At 45.1% G+C, this 18,104-nt stretch overlaps 1 protein-coding gene across 10 annotated transcripts in view; it reads left to right on the top strand.

Moving 5' to 3' along the window:
- LOC129697863 (CRACD-like protein) overlaps positions 1-18,104 on the top strand; it is a 178,529-nt gene that overhangs the window by 95,562 nt on the left and 64,863 nt on the right. For all 10 annotated transcript variants that reach the window (XM_055636553.1, XM_055636555.1, XM_055636554.1 and 7 more), the window contains 2 exons: positions 10,508-10,584; positions 13,940-14,108. In XM_055636553.1, coding sequence (XP_055492528.1) covers positions 10,521-10,584; positions 13,940-14,108 — 233 coding nt within the window. In that variant the 5' untranslated portion in view covers positions 10,508-10,520. The remainder of the gene's footprint in view (positions 1-10,507; positions 10,585-13,939; positions 14,109-18,104) is intronic.

Here is an 18,104-nt window from a genome sequence, read left to right as displayed (position 1 = left end):
CAGCCTAGTAAATCATTAACGAAAAATCGCTGCAAGACCCGGTCGCAAAAGGTATTATTAGTTTTATAGGCCTCGATAATATAGTTATAATAATTTTAAAATTATCTGATTCCGCAACCTCTCGCAGCCCCAGGGTTTTATAAAGCAAACAATTAAAGGTATGTACCTTATTTTTACATTAAATGGGCCATATATATAACCCTATATATCAAGTTATCTATAGCGAGTAGTTCATTTTGGGCTTTTTATATCCCGCAGTATTTTTCTCGGCATTTGAGGGCACAAATCCAGCGCGCTGTCAACATTCTAAACCAGCGCGTTCACAGAAACCCACTGGAAAGCCGATTTAAATGGGCATTTATTTACAGCAATTGAACACTAAATTCCTTCCATTTGGCCTATAAATTTATGTAAATTAGATATAAAAATCATGTTATATTGTGAATTATTTGTGAATAATCTTTGGACACTTAGGCTATTTAAAAATGTTAATCTTTCCTTAAGAAATGGCCTGTTGACTATCCAAGATCACAGCTTTTTTGTAATGTCCATTGAAAATCAATAGGGAACAAGATGCTAATTTCCGAGTATGAAAATGGCCATAACTTGTTTAATACTTGAGATATGAAAGTGAATTTGGTGTCAAATTAAACTTATTGTTATGCTTTATCTGATGGGATAAATTGCAGACTTGATTTTTAAAATCTCAAAATTTTGTAACATTGCTAGATGATCAGCCATGATCATATTGAATGGCTGTGTAGGCTCTAAGGGCCGAATGGCCTACTCCTTCACCTATTTTCTATGTTTCTATGTTTCTGTGAGCTTGGTAACCAGCTTGGAAGGGATGATGGTATTAAACGCCGAGCTGTGGTCTATAAACAACAGCCTGACATAGGTGTTTTTATTGTCCAAGTGGTCCAGTGCAGAGTGGAGAGCCAGTGAAATTGCATCTACCGTTGGCCTGTTGTGGCGGTATGACAACTGTAGTTGGTCGAGGTTCTTGTCAAGGTAGGAGTTGACGTGCACCATAACCAACCTCTCAAAGCACTTCATCACCACAGACGTTAGTGCCACTGGTCGATAGTCATTGAGGCACGTCTCCTTGCTCTTCTTGGGCACCGGTATAATTGATGCCCTTTTAAAGCAGGTGGGGACCTCAGCCCTCAGAAGTGAGAGGTTGAAAATGTCCGTGAAAACTCACGCCAGTTGGTCTGCACAGGTCTTGAGAACTCGACCGGGTATACCATCAAGTCCAGGCGCTTTCCGAGGGTTCACCCCCCCTGAAGTATCTTCTGACGTCGGCCTCTGTGACTATGACTGTAACCCCGTCAGGGCGAATAGGGGCTCGGGAAGGCACATCAGTATTCTCCCTATCGAACCGTGCGTAGAACGCTTTGAGCTCGTCAGGGAGTGATGCTTCACTGTCGTTTGAGCCGCCTCCTGACTTCGCCTTGTAGGAGGTGATGGCATTCAAGCCCTGCCACAGTTGCCGAACATCCATCTCATCCTCCAGCTTGGAGCAGAAGGCTCGGAGCTGGAAAGGCTGTTTTTATGTGAGGCCTGCACAATAACAATCCCCAATTCAAACCAAGTAACCCTTGACTGGCAAAGTCCAAATCACATTATGTGTGCAAAATCATGGGAGGAATATGTACACACACGTGCTTATAATGCAGAATTTTGCATCATTTAGCCAATTACCAATTTCACCCGATTGAAGCCTCATTATTAAAGAGACAATTCGAACAATGGTCAGTGTTATTCCACCCCCAGTTTGAGACCTTGTGGGGTAGGAGGCCTAATTTTAGAGCTCAGTGGAGCACAGTGAATTGATGGCCTGTTTTATTTTTATTACTATCCTGCACAATTTCTCTTTCAATTGATTTTTGTGGAAGAGAAAATTAGATGGAGGGTGAAGCAGTCTGACTGATTTACTGTGGCAAAAAAACACCTACGTGACTCCTTGCAGCTCAATTTGATTTAATGTCAATTTTGGGATGGTTATTGTTTAATTTTCTATTGAAATTTTGGATTTATTATTTGTCTTTCAGTGCACCTCAAAAAAGTGATTGGGCAGAATGCAGAATCATTAATTAGTTCAAAGTGCTTTCATAGTGCACCTCCTTACACAAACTGAGGGAGATATGGGGAAAACACTTCCGTTTTGGTTTTTATTTTAGCTTGCAATTCCCAAAATGTAAAGCCACTTCCCGGATATATATTCACGGGTATTGGATAAATAGCCTACACTCTTTGTTATTATTACATATTAATTCATAGAATCTGGTAAGATAAGAAGGTTCCACCCCTATTGTATTAATCATTCCTACAAACCCAATCCCCTAACCCCAGCAAATAAGGGTCTTGGTGAGACCACACCTGGAGTGTTGCGTACAGTTTTGGTCTCCTAATCTGAGGAAAGACATTCTTGCCATAGAGGGAGTACAGAGAAGGTTCACCAGACTGATTCCTGGGATGTCAGGACTTTCATATCGAAAAAGACTCGGCTTGTACTCGCTAGAATTTAGAAGATTGAGGGGGGATCTTATAGAAACATACAAAATTCTTAAGGGGTTGGACAGGCTAGATGCAGGAAGATTGTTCCCGTTGTTGGGGAAGTCCAGAACAAGGGGTCACAGTTTAAGGATAAGGGGGAAGTCTTTTAGGACCGAAATGAGAAAAACATTTTTCACACAGAGAGTGGTGAATCTCTGGAATTCTCTGCCACAGAAGGTAGTTGAGGCCAGTTCATTGGTTATATTTAAGAGGGAGTTAGATGTGGCCCTTGTGGGATCAGGGGGTATGGACAGAAAGCAGGTACAGGATACTGAGTTGGATGATCAGCCATGATCATATTGAATGGCGGTGCAGGCTCGAAGGGCCGAATGGCCTACTCCTGCACCTATTTCCTATGTTTCGATGTTTCTATGTAAAGGCAAATATATATGGATAAAAAATGTGGCTTAATAAGGGTTGTATACATTTGTTGGCACTGGGCCTGTGCTCACTGGAATTTATAAGAATGAAGAGGGACCTCATTGAAACATACAGAATAATGAATGGTTTGAATAGAATGGATGTGGAAAGGATGTTTCCACTATTGGGGGTGTCTAAGACTAGAGGCCATAGCCTCAGAATTAAAGGATGTTCTTTTAGGAAGGAGATGAGGAGACATTTCTTTAGTCAGAGGGTGGTGAATCTGTGGAATTCTTTGCCACAGAAGGCTGTGGAGGCCATGTCAGTGGATATTTTTAAGGCAGAGATAGATAGATTTTTCATTAGTATGGGTGTCAGAGGTTATGGAGAGAAGGCAGAAGAATGGGGTTAGGAGGGAGAGATAGATCAGCCATGATTGACTGGCGGAGTAGACTTGATGGGCCGAATGGCCTAATTCTACTCCTATCGTTTATGACCTTATGATCACACGCACAATTCTTTTAAAATTGAGATTGAGACTTAACAAAATCCCAGTGGTCGCAAAATAAATTATCTGCAGGTTGGACACATTGTGTTTGGAATGTGGATCCTGTGGCTGTGGGTAGAAATATACAAAAAAATGTTATTGCTCCCACGAACTTCCTAAAAATAGTTTTAGGAGCAAATATTTGCCCAGAATTTGAACTGCTGTCTAAAGATATATATATTTTTTTGCTGATCACTTAAATGGATTTGAGAATATCCGAAATTAAATATCTTTCCCCCAAAACTTTTAGCATGTTACTTAATTATTTCCCTTAACCAAGTGGAAAATGATGTCTCTGTGGGACATTATTTCTTGGGTTATTATAGTTGTATGCTTCTGTAGTTGGTGTTCTGACCACTTAGTAATTAACTTTGTGTGAGTGCATCTCAATATTAATTGCACTCGGAGTAAAATATATCGTGAAGCATAGAAATGCATTTACACATTTTTCACGTATTAATAACCAATTTACAAATATCTTTGATGGTGATTATATTATCATCAAGCCTATTGCATCCTGATGTTTTATTATTCATTTAATATGCTCTTACGAACATTTCTCCCTCTCCCCCGTCAACACATTTTGGATGTAATCATGTTGGTAATTGTTTTTAATGTGCTGTCATGTGAAGTAACTCATCGAGTGGTGACACTCTTGCCTCGGAGCCAGAAGGCTGAGGCATCACACAGCATTTAGTTTAGAGGTACAGCATAGAAACAGGCCCTTCAGCCCACTGAGTCCACACAGATCATTGACCTCTCGCTCGCTCACACTAATTTTATGTTAGACCACTTTCCCATCCATGTGTAGGAAGGACCTGCAGATGCTGGTTTACACCGAAGGTTGCTACAAGATGCTGAAGTAACTCAGCGGGCCAGGCAGCATCTCTGGAGAGAAGGAATGGGTGACGTTTCGGGTCAGAACCCTTCTTCAGACTGAAAGATAAAGGTTGGGGGGGGGTTGGGGAGTGGGGGGGGGGGGTGTACTGGAGGCAAGAAAAGGCCAGAACAGAACAGAGGCAGCAATGTTGGACCTCAGGAAGGGTGGGGTCTATAATGGCACATTGTTGACAGGGGAAGGTGTGTTAACGATGTGTCTGTCGGTCGAGGCTATGTATCAGTCTTTCGTTCTGTGATGGCATTACCTATCTCTTGAGAGAAGGGAAAGGAAAGGGTGAAATGTGGCGTTATGAAGGGAATTGACTCCTTTTTCACCCATTGGCTATTTCAGGACTGTGGATGGCTTTAAAAAGGGAAAACCTTTCCTGTTGCGGGAAGGTGAATTACTTCAAATCTGGAAAGTCAATACTTCAGTGTTAGTTAATACACTTGGCCGTCTTTCAATTTAGACTTTTGAGATACAGCGCGTAAACAGGTCCTTTCGGCTCACCAAGTCCGCGCCAACCAGCGATCAGCCCGTAAACTCGCACTATCCCGCACGCTAGGGACAATTTACAATTTTACTGAAGCCAATTAACCTACAAACCTGTATGTCCCTGGAGTGTGGGAGGAAACCAGAGCACCCGGAGAAACCCCACGCGGTCCCAGGGAGAATGTACAAACTCCATACAGACGGCACTCGTAGTCAGGATCGAACCCAGGACTCTGACACTGTAAGGCTGCACCTCTATTGCTGCGCCACTGTGCTGTGCCGATCCTTCATAGATATGGCCGCTCTTGAAAGAAAAGCCAGGGGGATGGTCCTGCACCAAGAGCTGTAACACTTATCCCTTTTGTTCGTATCATCCAGTTATCCTTATGCTTAAAGTATTTGCTTCCTTCCTAAGGCAGAGATCAGACCTGTACAAAATATTCCAAGTGTTGTGTCACCAGGACTATATAATCTGGAGCAAGACATCTCTGCGAAAATCCTCTTGATACTAGTTCTACCGCTGCACCATCGAGAGCATCCTCAAGAGTCAAGAGTCAAGAGTCAATTTAATTGTCATTTGGACCCCTGGAGGTCCAAACGAAATGCCGTTTCTGCAGCCATACATTACACACAAATAGACCCCAGACACAACATAATTACATTTTACATAAACATCCATCACATAGCTGTGATGGAAGGCCAAAAAAAACTTATCTCTCCACTGCACTCTCCCCCCCCCGATGTCAGAGTCAAAGTCAAAGCCCCCGGCTGGCGATGGCGATTGTCTCGCGGCCATTAAAGCCACGCCGGGTGGTGCGAGGTCGCACACCGGGTCTTGATGTTGGAGCCCCCGGTGTGCGCTCGCAAAGTCCCGCGGCCATTCCAGCCGCGCGGGGCAGTGGTGTCAGGCCCCGCTCCAGGAGCTCTTCAACCCCGCAACTCGGGCGGGAGAATTCGCCGTTGCAGGAGCCCCGAAAAGCGGTCTCCCTCCAGGGATCCGCGGGCTCCCGGTGCCGCCGTCCGCAGACCCGCAGTAGCAGCCTCCGCATCAGCAGCAGCAGCGGCATCGGCAGCAGCAGCAGCAGCGGCAGCAGCGGCAGCAGCAGCAGCAGCGCTCCTCCACCGCTCCAACCATTCCGGACTCGGCCAGCCCCGCGACGGCGACGGTGAGTCGTAGCACCAGAGTCCCCGGCTTCTTCCTGTTGGAGGCCGCTCCTCGTTGCGGCCCCAACGACAACGGAAACCCGACGAGAAAAGGTCGGGTCTCCAGTGCAGGGAGAGATTTAAAAAGTTTCCCCCCCCCTCCCACCCCCCCCCCCCCGCCACACACACCCCCCCAACAAAAAATAACAAAAAACTACATTAAACACAGACAGAAAATAATAAAACGCGGACAGACTGCAGAGGCCGCTGCTGGCCAGAGCCGCGCCGCCTACCGGAACTTACCAACTGCATCACAGTATGGTATGGCAACTGCTCTGTCTCCGACCGGAAGTCATTGCAGAGGGTGGTGAAAATTGCCCAACGCATCACCGGTTCCTCGCTCCCCTCCATTGAGTCTGTCCAAAGCAAGCGCTGTCTGCGGAGGGCGCTCAGCATCGCCAAGGACTGCTCTCACCCCAACTATGGACTGTTTACCCTCCTACCATCCGGGAGGCGCTACAGGTCTCTCCGTTGCCGAACCAGCAGGTCGAGGAACAGCTTCTTCCCGGCTGCTGTCACTCTACTCAACAACGTACCTCGGTGACTGCCAATCACCACCCCCCCCCGGACACTTATTATTATTTATTCAAATCATGTGCTATGTCGCTCTTCCAGGGAGATGCTAAATGCATTTCGTTGTCTCTGTACTGTACACTGACAATGACAATTAAAATTGAATCTGAATCTGAATCTGATACTTGATCGGAATCCATTTTCAACTTGTTAGCATTTTCCTTCTTCCCCATTATCTCTGGTTTGCAGCACATGTGGACTGAACAAGAAAAAAGCAAAGCAAAATCTATTTGTACTTTATCGGTTTATGCCAGCTGTTGACCCCAAGCTCCTTCCCCAGCTTAAAAGTAAAACGGTTTCTGTTCCTTCATTGAAGCTGCCCTGTAAGACCAGAAGAAGGGCTTGCACTGGGTTGTAATGTCGCAAAATTATTGTCAGCAGATTGGAATTGCTCAATCATTGCTCACATATTGACAAAAGTACATACGTTGGCTACTGTAGATCACTATAGAACTGCACAATATATGCCTGTCGATAACCATTAAATAGACACAAAAAGCTGCAGTAACTCAGCAGGGCAGGTAGCATCCCTGGAGATGGTCTGAAGAAGGGTCCAGACCTGAAATGTCACCCATTCCTTCACTCCAGAGATGCTACCTGTCCCGCTGAGTTACTCCAGCTTTTTGTGTCTATCTTCAGTTTAAACCAGCATTTGCAGTTCCTTACTACACACTTAGAAACATAGAAACATAGAAAATTACTGCAGGAGTAGGCCATTCGGCCCTTCGAGCCTGCACCGCCATTCAATATAATCATGGCTGATCATCCAACTCAGTATCCAGTACCTGCCTTCTCTCCATACCCCCTGATCAGTTTAGCCACAAGAGCCACATCTAATTCCCTCTTAAATATAGCCAATGAACTGGCCTCAACTACCTTCTGTGGCAGAGAATTCCAGATTCATCACTCTCTGTGTGATCACTTGATAACCATTATGTCCACTTTTCTCAATAGTTGGTTATAGCATCTAATAGGATAATTCAAGGCTTTAGTCTTGGGTAAAGTGGGTGCCTGGAACACGCATCTAAGGGTTAGGGTTAGGTGGAGGCAGATATGGTAGGGATTCTTAAGTGGCTTTTAGATAGGCATGTGGATATGCAGGGAATGGACACATATGGATTAGCTTCAGGCAAAGGAGATTACTTTAACTTGGCATCATGTTTGGCATGGACATTGTGGGCTGAAGGGCCTCTTCCTGCTCTGTACTGTTCCATGTAAATGAAGGAGATCGTGGGTAAAATCCAAAAGGAAAATCTTTGGAAATATAAAATGAAAATTGCTCAAAATGCAGCGCAGATCAGCTGATATCTGGAACGACATATTTTGAAAGACCAGTGCATACTTGCGAGTAAATGGGAACTGTAAAGACATTTGTAAGACTGTAAAGCATAATAATTCTGAAGATAATGCATGAAATTAATGGTTGATGGGAGACAAAGCTACACTGGCTTCCTGTGGATGCAATGTTTACCTGATCTCTTCAGAGGTGAACAAAATGAGGTCCCGATACCTTGTGTTCTCAGTAAATGATTTACATTAATTATGTATGTGTGGCAGCACGAGCCTGCAGTCACAAACGTGGACCATTCTGCAAAACGTCCTGCTGTCCGCATTGACTATTTATAGACTATTTCTTGTCGGAGCATGTGTCTACTCCAGACCGCTTGGGTTACAGCAATACGAGGACATGCGTTTGATTAGTTTTTGAGGCTTTTTTGAATACCCAGTCGTTTTTGAACCCAGATCCCAAAAGTCAAGTGTCTTAATTGTTTATGAATTATGTCAAGAGAAAATAGACCAAAGCAGAGTAATTTGTCATTCAGTTTGGACTTTATGTACGTAGCAGTATATTGTTCTTACACAACATAGCAACAAAATAACAACAATGCAATTTATCTTTGGCTCTAATACATTAAAAGGCATACAATTGGTTCCAGAAATGCTCTGCCTTTCCATCGCCTACTTCTTTGAATTCCGCTGAGTTACCATTTACGTCTGGTTTGCCGGGAACCTCTGGTTAGGTGGTCTCGGAGCACCAGGAGTTGACCAGCTTTGTAATGTGGAGGCCTTTAACTTTTTTTTCAAAGCCAGCAAAGATCGCAGATCTGCATCAAGACCTCATGAAGTTGGAAGGGTGTTTGCCCAATGAAGTTTACTTACTTTTATTCACATGTACCTGGGGACAGTGAAATTCATTTTTGTAAACAGTTCAGTGCAAGTATCACTATACACAAGCAGGAGAAACTCAGCGGGTGCAGCAGCATCTATGGAGCGAAGGAAATAGGCAACGTTTCGTCCCGAAACGTTGCCTATTTCCTTCGCTCCATAGATGCTGCTGCACCCGCTGAGTTTCTCCAGCTTTTTTGTGTAACCTTCGATTCTCCAGCATCTGCAGTCCCCTCTTAAACACTATACACAAGCACTTCGATACATATTAGGTAATTATCTCAGATACAGTTCAAGTGAATAGCGGTATTACACTAGGACAGTATACAGATTCGCCAGTTTGGCGCCATTTTCAAGTCGCAGTTGTTGTAAGTGCAGGGATCTTGATCTGACCATGAAGGTCTGTTGTGGCATAGCAGGGTGGGCCTGGCCAAGCGTAGCCATATTGGTGACCTCCACGCTCCTCTGCCGCTGTAGCTATCAGGCAACTGATCCTGTTAACAACTCGATTGTCGTACTGAGCTACTATCGACCCCACTGGCCATCCTCTTGACTATTTTAAAATCCGATCTCACTGGACTTTCTCTTGCACTAAACGTTATTCCCTTTATCATGTATCTTTAGAAGCTATCCTAAGACATCACATGTATAAATTCATTTGCAGGATAAATGATTCTAAAAATGTGCTTATTGTGGCCTTGTCAAACATAAGGGTTAGCACTACATGCTTACGAATCCCAGCTGTGGAGACACTGGTATCGTTGTCTTGTTGTAGGACATTGATCATTCTTTTAATCTGGATATTTAACATGTATTGTGTTTTAAAAAATATATATAATTTATGATGTTTTTATAAGTGATATACTAAGATGTATTTTATGATATTGAATATGCAATGCATGTTTTATGTAATGTTGCCCCTTGTCTGGACCTCTAGTCCGTAATAAAGTATATTATTATTATTATTATTATACACTGTGGATGGCTCAATTGTAATCATGTATAGTCTTTCCGCTGACTGGTTAGCATGCAACAAAAGCTTTTCACTGCCACATTAGCAGCATTGTGTTCAGTTTTGGCCAGCCTGCTGTATGAACAATCTCATTAAGCTGGAAAGAATGCAAAAAAAAAAAAAAAAAATTGCCTGGTCTCGAGGGCCTAAGTAAGCTACAGGGAGAGGGCAGGCAGGCTGGGACTTCATTCCTTGGAGCGCAGGGTGCTGAGGGTGATTTTATAGAGGTGTGTAAAATCATGAATGAAGGGGCTTTTACTCGGAGTAGGGGAATCATAAACCAGAGGGCAAAGGTCTTATGAGCGAAGGGAAATATTTGATACAAAGCTGCGGGACAACTTTTTCACACACAGGCACAGATTCACCACCCTCTGATTAAACAAATTCCTCCTCATCTCCTTTCTAAAGGTACGTCCATTTATTCTTAGGCTATGGCCTCTGATCCTAGACTCTCCCACTAGTAGTTCAGCACTGCTCTCTGGTTGCGGTAGGATGGTTCAGTTGCCTGATAACAGCTGGGAAGAAACTGTCCCTGAATCTGGAGGTGTGTGTTTTCACACTTCTATACTTTTAGCCGGATGGAAGAGGGGAGAAGAGGGAGTGGCCAGGGTGGGACTCATCACTGTTATGCTAGTGACACTGTTGGATGTTTTACAAGGTTTTTGTAATAATATGATTCACAAAGATTAACAACCCATTTGTGTTTCTTTCCCAGTGAGAACACCTTCATGGCGACTGGTTTGACAGACCCCAAGATGCAGGAAACTGAAGGGCCCACTGAAGATAGCTCAGGTAAATAGATGTTACTTAAGTAGAAGCACGGAACTGCAGATGCTGGCTCACAACAAAAAGACACAAAGTGCTGGAGTTGCAAAGTGCCCCAGCTTTGCCTGCCTCTTTGTAGAGTATGTCGAACAATCCTTGTTCATAGAAACATAGAAAATAGGTGCAGGAGGAGGCCATTCGGCCCTTCGAGCCAGCACCGCCAATCATTGTGATCATGGCTGATCGTCCCCTATCAATAACCCGTGCCTGCCTTCTCCCCATATCCCTTGACTCCACTAGCCCCTAGAGCTCTATCTAACTCTCTCTTAAATCCATCCAGTGATTTGGCCTCCACTGCCCTCTGTGGCAGGGAATTCCATATATTCACAACTCTCTGGGTAAAAAAGTGTTTTTCTCACCTCAGTCTTAAATTACCTCCCCTTTATTCTAAGGCTGTGGCCCCTGGTTCTGGACTCACCAAACGTTGGGAACATTTTTCCTGCATCTAGTCCTTTTATAATTTTATATGTTTCTATAAGATTCCCCCTCATCCTTCTAAACTCCAGTGAATACAAGCCTAATTCGAGGTGTACCGTGGCCCTAACCCCGAACTCTACCTCCGATACATTGATGTCTGTATTGGTGCCACCTCCTGCACCCATGCAGAACTCACTGACTTCATCCATTTCACCACTAACTTCCATCCGGCACTCCAATTCTCCTGGACCATTCCTGACATTTCCCTACCGTTTCTAGACCTCACTCTGTCCATCGCAGGTAACAGACTACTGACCAACATCTACTACAAACCCACTGACTCCCATGGCTATCTGGACTACACTTCTTCCCACCCTGCTTTCTGTACTGACTCTATCCCCTACTCACAATTCCTCCGTCTACACCACATCTTCACCCAGGATGAGGTGTTCCAAACCAGGGCATCGGAGATGTCCTCATTCTTTAGGGAACGGGGGTTTCCCTCTACGCCTATAGATGAGGCTCTCACCAGGATCACCTCTATATCCCGTAGCTCCGCCCTCACTCCCCATCCCCCCCCACTCGTAACAAGGACAGAGTTCCCCTTGTCCTCACCTTCCACCCTACCAGCCGTCACATACAACAGATAATCCTCCGACATTTTCGCCACCTCCAACGGGATCCCACCACTGGCAAACATCTTCCCATCTCCTCCCCTTTCGGCTTTCGGGTGGGGGGGTGAAGGGGGAAACTTTAATTCTTAGTCCCCTACCTGGTCGGATAGGCGGGGAGCGGGCAATGCCTTACCGGGTCGCCGTGCAGTAAGCTCCGAGCGCTGTGGCCGCCGACTCCCAACATCGCGGAGCTGGGGCTGCGGGCAGCGCCGCGGTTGTAGCTCCGACCCCGGCAACTATACCCCTGGCTGCGCGGCGCTCCAAATCCAGCGCGGCTCGCAGCAGGACGCCCGCAGCCCCAGCTCAGAGATGTTGGGAGTCGGCGGCCACAGCGCTCCGGAGTTTACTGCACGGCGACCCGGTAAGGCATTGCCCGCTCCCCGCCTCTCCGACCAGGTAGGGGACTAAGAATTAAAGTTTCCCCCTTCACCCCCCCCCCCACCACATAAAATCCCTCCAAACTAACTGACTAACATTTAAGCAATGATTTACAATGATTCCCCGGTCTCCGGGGAGGAGGCAGCCGCTCCAGACTTTTCAAGCCGCCCGCGCTACCTACCTAATCTACACTAAAAATCTTCCATTCGGAAATCCGAAAAATTCCGAAATCCGAGAAGTGTCTGGTCCCAAAGCTTTCGGATAAAAGGTTGTGCACCTGCACTCAAATCCTTTTGCTATGAATGCTAACATACCATTTGCTTTCTTCACTGCCTGCTGCACCTGCATTCCTATTTTCAATGACTGGTGTACCATGACACCCAGGCCTCGTTGCATCTCCCCTTTTCCTAATCGGCCACCATTCAGATAATAGTCTACTTTCCTGTTTTTGCCACCAAAGTGGATAACCTCACATTTATCCACATTATACTGCATCTGCCATGCATTTGCCCACTCACCCAACCTATCCAAGTCACCTTGCAGCCTCCTAACATCCTCCTCACAGCTAACACTGCCCCCCCAGCTTCGTGTCATCCGCAAATTTGGAGATGTTGCATTCAATTCCCTCATCCAGATCATTAATATATATTGTAAATATATATTACCAGTCCCAGCACTGAGCCTTGCGGTACCCCACAAGTCACTGCCTGCCATTGTGAAAAGGACCCGTTTACTCCTACTCTTTACTTCCTGTCTGACAGCCAATTTTCTATCCACATCAATACTGAACCCCCAATACTGTGTGCTTTAAGTTTGTATGCTAATTTCTTATGTGGGACCTTGTCGAAAGCCTTCTGAAAGTCCAGATATAACACATCCACTGGTTCTCCCTTATCCACTCTACTAGTTACATCCTCGAAAAATTCTATAAGATTCGTCAGACATGATTTACCTTTCATAAATCCATGCTGACTTTGTCCAATGAATTCACCACTTTCCAAATGTGCTGTTATCCCATCTTTAATAATTGACTCCAGAATTTTCCCCACCACCGATGTTAGACTAACTGGTCTGTAATTCCCTGTTTTCTCTCTCCCTCCCTTTTTAAAAAGTGGGGTTACATTAGCTACCCTCCAGTCCTCAGGAACTACTCCAGAGTCTAAAGAGTTTTGAAAAATTATCACTAATGCATCCACTATATCTGTGGCTACTTCCTTAAGTACTCAGGGATGCAGCCTATCTGGCCCTGGGGATTTATCGGCCTTTAATCCACTCAATTTACCTAACACCACTTCCCGGCTAACCTGGATTTCACTGGCTGATCTAGCCATCATGGCCAATCATGGCTGATCTAGCCCTCCCTCCTAATCCCATTCTCCTGCCTTCTCCCCATAACCTCTGACATCTGAACTAATCAAGAATCTATCAATCTCTGCCTTGAAAATATCCACTGACCTCCACTGGCCTCCACCGCCTTCTGTGACAAAGAATTCCACAGATTCACCACCCTCTGACTAAAGACATTTCTCCTCATCTCCTTCCTAAAAGAATGTCCTTTAATTCTGAGGCTATGACCTCTAGTCCTAGACTCTCCCACAAGTGGAAACATCCGCTCCACATCCACTGGATCTAAGCCTTTCACTATTTATATGATTTATATCGATTTGGCCTCAAATACTGTCCGAGGGACAAGAAGTAATCGGCAAGGCTGCTGCAATATTGATCTTTTGCACAACTGGAGTTTTAAAGGGTCTTTTCCCTTTCAGATACTGGCTGGTGTGATGTGTGCTTCTGTTGTCATCTTTTATTGTTGTAGACGTCCTCCTTCTGAGACTGTTTCCCAACTCTTTTAGGAAAGAAGAGGCTAAAGTTCAAATCACTCAAGAAGCTGTTTGTCAAAAAGAAAAAAAAGGAGTTGATAACTCCGTCAACAAAGAGCAACATGAAGCAAAGTCAGTCAACGAGTGACGTCACCGGCCCAGAAGCCCGCACTCCAGATCTTGACTCCGACGATGAGCAAAGGTATGACTCCTCAAGGGAGACCCTTCTGAATTTGTTCTCACTATAAATCATGTTGATGTTATTCATGCCATTGAATTTCTTTTGTGTTGACAAGATATAGAGTCAGTTTCTCAGTTTTGTTTAATGTCGCGTGTACCGAGGTACAGTGAAAAACTTTCCTTGCATGCTAACCAATCAATACATGATTACTGTCGAGCCACTCACAGTGTACAGATAGATATATGATAGTAAATGTTGCCGTAAGAGTAGAGATTTAAAAGTGTGGAGCGATTATAATGTGTGATTGCAGAACCGCTTCTGCGACTAGTACACGCATAGTCGCCTGAGTTGGGCGTCATCTTAGTCATAGAGTGATACAGCGTGAAAACAGGCCCTGCCCAACATGCCCACACCGACCAACATGTCCCACCTATACTACTTACACCTGCCTGCATTTGGCCCTTACCCCTCTTAGCCTATCCCATCCATGTACTTGTCTAAACTTCTCTTAAAAGTTGCGATAGTGGCTGCTAAACGTTGCGATAGTACCTGATATGTTAATCATTTATTTAAATGTTTGAAAAAATAACACGACAACTGTTCCATTTATAAATTAGTTTTGGTAACTTTTCAGAGTGAGAAAGGTCCTAACCCGAAACATCATTCCCTCCCCCCTTGACTCCATTCAAGGACCCAAGTAGTCTTTCCAGGTACAGCAGGCCCCAGGTAGTCAAGATGGGAGGGAATACATCGAAGTCCCTCACCCTGAGCACAGGATCGCCCCAGGGTTGCGTCCTCAGCCCCCTATTGTACTCCCTATACACACATGACTGTGTGGCTAGGTTCAGCTCCAATTCAATAATTAAGTTTGCTGACGACACTGTGGTGGTGGGCCTGATCTCAGACAATGATGAGAAGGCCTACCGGGAGGAGGTGGCTGATCTAGCACTCTGGTGCCAGGAGAACAGCCTCCTCTTGAACATCAAAAAAACGAAGGAGCTGATCATGGACTTTAGGAGGGCACATCATCCGAGGACGTACACTCCATTGAGTATAAATGGGGATCCTGTGGATAGGGTGAACTGTTTTAAATATCTGGGAGTCCACATCTCTGAGGATATGACATGGTCATCACACGCCACAGCACTGGTGAGTAAGGCAAGGCAGCGCCTTTACCACCTCAGGCAATTGAGGAAATTCAGAGTGTCTCCGAGGATCCTCCAGTGCTTCTACGCAGCGGCGGTGGAAAGCATCTTGTCCGGGAACATTACCATCTGGTTCGGGAATTGCTCTGCCAAGGACAAGAAGGCTCTGCAGAGAGTAGTGCGTTCGGCCGAACGCACTATGGGAACTTCACTCACCCCCCTGCAGGAACTATACAACAGGAGGTGCAACTCCAGAGCAAACAAAATCATGAGAGACCTCTTCCACCCCTGCAACGGACTGTTCCAGCCGCTACGGTCAGGCAAACGCCTCCGTTGCCATGCAGTGAGAACGGAGAGGTTGAGAAGGAGTTTCTTCCCAGAGGCAATTCGGACTGTAAACGCCTTTCTCACCAGGGACTAACTGTACAGAACGTTTTTCCTTCTATTATTTATTATGTAAAATAATATGTGTGTTATGATTGTGTTTATAATTTGTTTGGTTGTTTTGTTGTTCCGCGAGCATTGCCACTTTCATTTCACTGCACATCTCGTATGTGTATGTGACAAATAAACTTGACTTGACTTGACTTGGCAGAGGTTCACCTGTAACCTCATCTATTGCATCTGCTGCTCTAGGTGTCAGCTGCTTTATATCGGTGAGACCAAGCACAGGCTTGGCGATCGCTTCGCCCAACACCTCCGCTCGGTTCGCATTAACCAACCTGATCTCCCGGTGGCTCAGCATTTCAACTACCCCTCCCATTCCGAATCCAACCTTTCTGTCCTGGGCCTCCTCCATGGCTAGAGTGAGGCCCACCGTTTACACCCCAGCGGTATGAACATTGACTTTGCTAATTTCAGGTGGTCCCTGCTTTCTCCTCCCCTTCCCAGCTCTCCCTCAGCCCACTGTTTCCGTCTCTTCCTTTCTTCTTCCTGCCCCCCCCCCCCCCCACCCTCACATCAGTCTGAAGAAGGGTCTCGACCCGAAACGTTGCCTATTTCCTTCGCTCCATAGATGCTGCCTCACCCGCTGAGTTTCTCCAGCATTTTCGTCTACCTTCGATTTTACAGCATCTGCAGTTCCTTCTTAAATATCACCTATCCATGTTCTCCAGAGATACTGCCTCACCCACTGAGTTACTCCAGTACTTTGTGTCTTTTTATGTAAACCAGCAACTATAATTCCTGCTATCCCTAGACTTTGTGAATTCTGTGCAAAGTTTTCTTTTTTCAGATTTAAGGATTAAGTGTTTTTATTGTCATCTACACCGAAGTACAATGAAAAGCTTTGTTATATAGATATACATAATATGCTATACATAAATATAATAATGCCAAACTCAAGTACATAATCTACAGCGAAGGGAAAGATACAGAGTGCAGAATATAGTTCTCAGCATTATAGAGTTACGGAAACAAAGTCCATTGTCCGCAATGAGGTAGAGGAGAATCGGTCTGTGCCCCAGCTTATGGAAGGACCATTTACACGGGAAGTAGCAGTTCCTGAGACTGGTGATGTGCACTTCCAAGCTTCTGTATCTTCTCTCCGATTGGAACAGGGAGAAGAATGAATGACCTGGGAGGGAAAGGTTTTTGATTATATTGGCAGCTCTCCGGATGATACATGTAGTGTAGATGGAGTAAAATGTCAAGATTCAAGAGAGTTTATTGTCATGTATCCCAGATAGGACAATGAGATTCTTGCTTTGCTTCAGCACAACATAATATAGTAGGCATGAATACAGAACAGATCAATGTGTTCATATACTGGCTGGCAAACAGGAAACAAAGAGTAGGAGTAAACGGGTCCTTTTCACAATGGCAGGCAATGACTAGTGGGGTACCGCAAGGCTCAGTGCTGGGACCCCAGCTATTTACAATATATATTAATGATCTGGATGAGGGAATTGAAGGCAATATCTCCAAATTTGCGAATGACACTAAGCTGGGGGGCAGTGTTAGCTGTGAGGAGGATGCTAGGAGACTGCAAGTGACTTGGATAGGCTGGGTGAGTGGGCAAATGTTTGGCAGATGCAGTATAATGTGGATAAATGTGAGGTTATCCATTTTGGTGGCAAAAACGGGAAAGCAGACTATTATCTAAATGGTGGCCGATTGGGAAAGGGGGAGATGCAGCGAGACCTGGGTGTCATGGTACACCAGTCATTGAAGGTAGGCATGCAGGTGCAGCAGGCAGTAAAGAAAGCAGTAAAGGTTTTGGTGAGACCACACCTGGAGTATTGCGTACAGTTTTGGTCTCCAAATCTGAGGAAGGACATTATTGCCATAGAGGGAGTGCAGAGACAGTTCACCAGACTGTTCCTGGGATGTCAGGACTGTCTTATGAAGAAAGACTGGATAGACTTGGTTTATACTCTCTAGAATTTAGGAGATTGAGAGGGGATCTTATAGAAACTTACAAAATTCTTAAGGGGTTGGACAGGCTAGATGCAGGAAGATTGTTCCCGATGTTAGGGAAGTCCAGGACAAGGGTCACAGCTTAAGGATAAGGGGGAAATCCTTTAAAACCGAGATCAGAAGAACTTTTTTCACACAGAGAGTGGTGAATCTCTGGAACTCTCTGCCACAGAGGGTAGTTGAGGCCAGTTCATTGGCTATATTTAAGAGGGAGTTAGATGTGGCCCTTGTGGCTAAGGGGATCAGGGGGTATGGAGAGAAGGCAGGTACGGGATACTGAGTTGGATGATCAGCCATGATCATATTGATTGGCGGTGCAGGCTCGAAGGGCCGAATGGCCTACTCCTGCACCTAATTTCTATGTTTCTATGTTTCTATACCATTATATAAATATATACACACATCAATAAATAAACAGATAAGGTACAAATAAACAGATAATGGGCTATTAATG

This window comes from Leucoraja erinacea, chromosome 6 (genome assembly GCF_028641065.1).
Source record: "Leucoraja erinacea ecotype New England chromosome 6, Leri_hhj_1, whole genome shotgun sequence".
Taxonomy (NCBI): domain Eukaryota; kingdom Metazoa; phylum Chordata; class Chondrichthyes; order Rajiformes; family Rajidae; genus Leucoraja; species Leucoraja erinaceus.
This window is presented reverse-complemented; position numbering and strand designations above follow the sequence as displayed.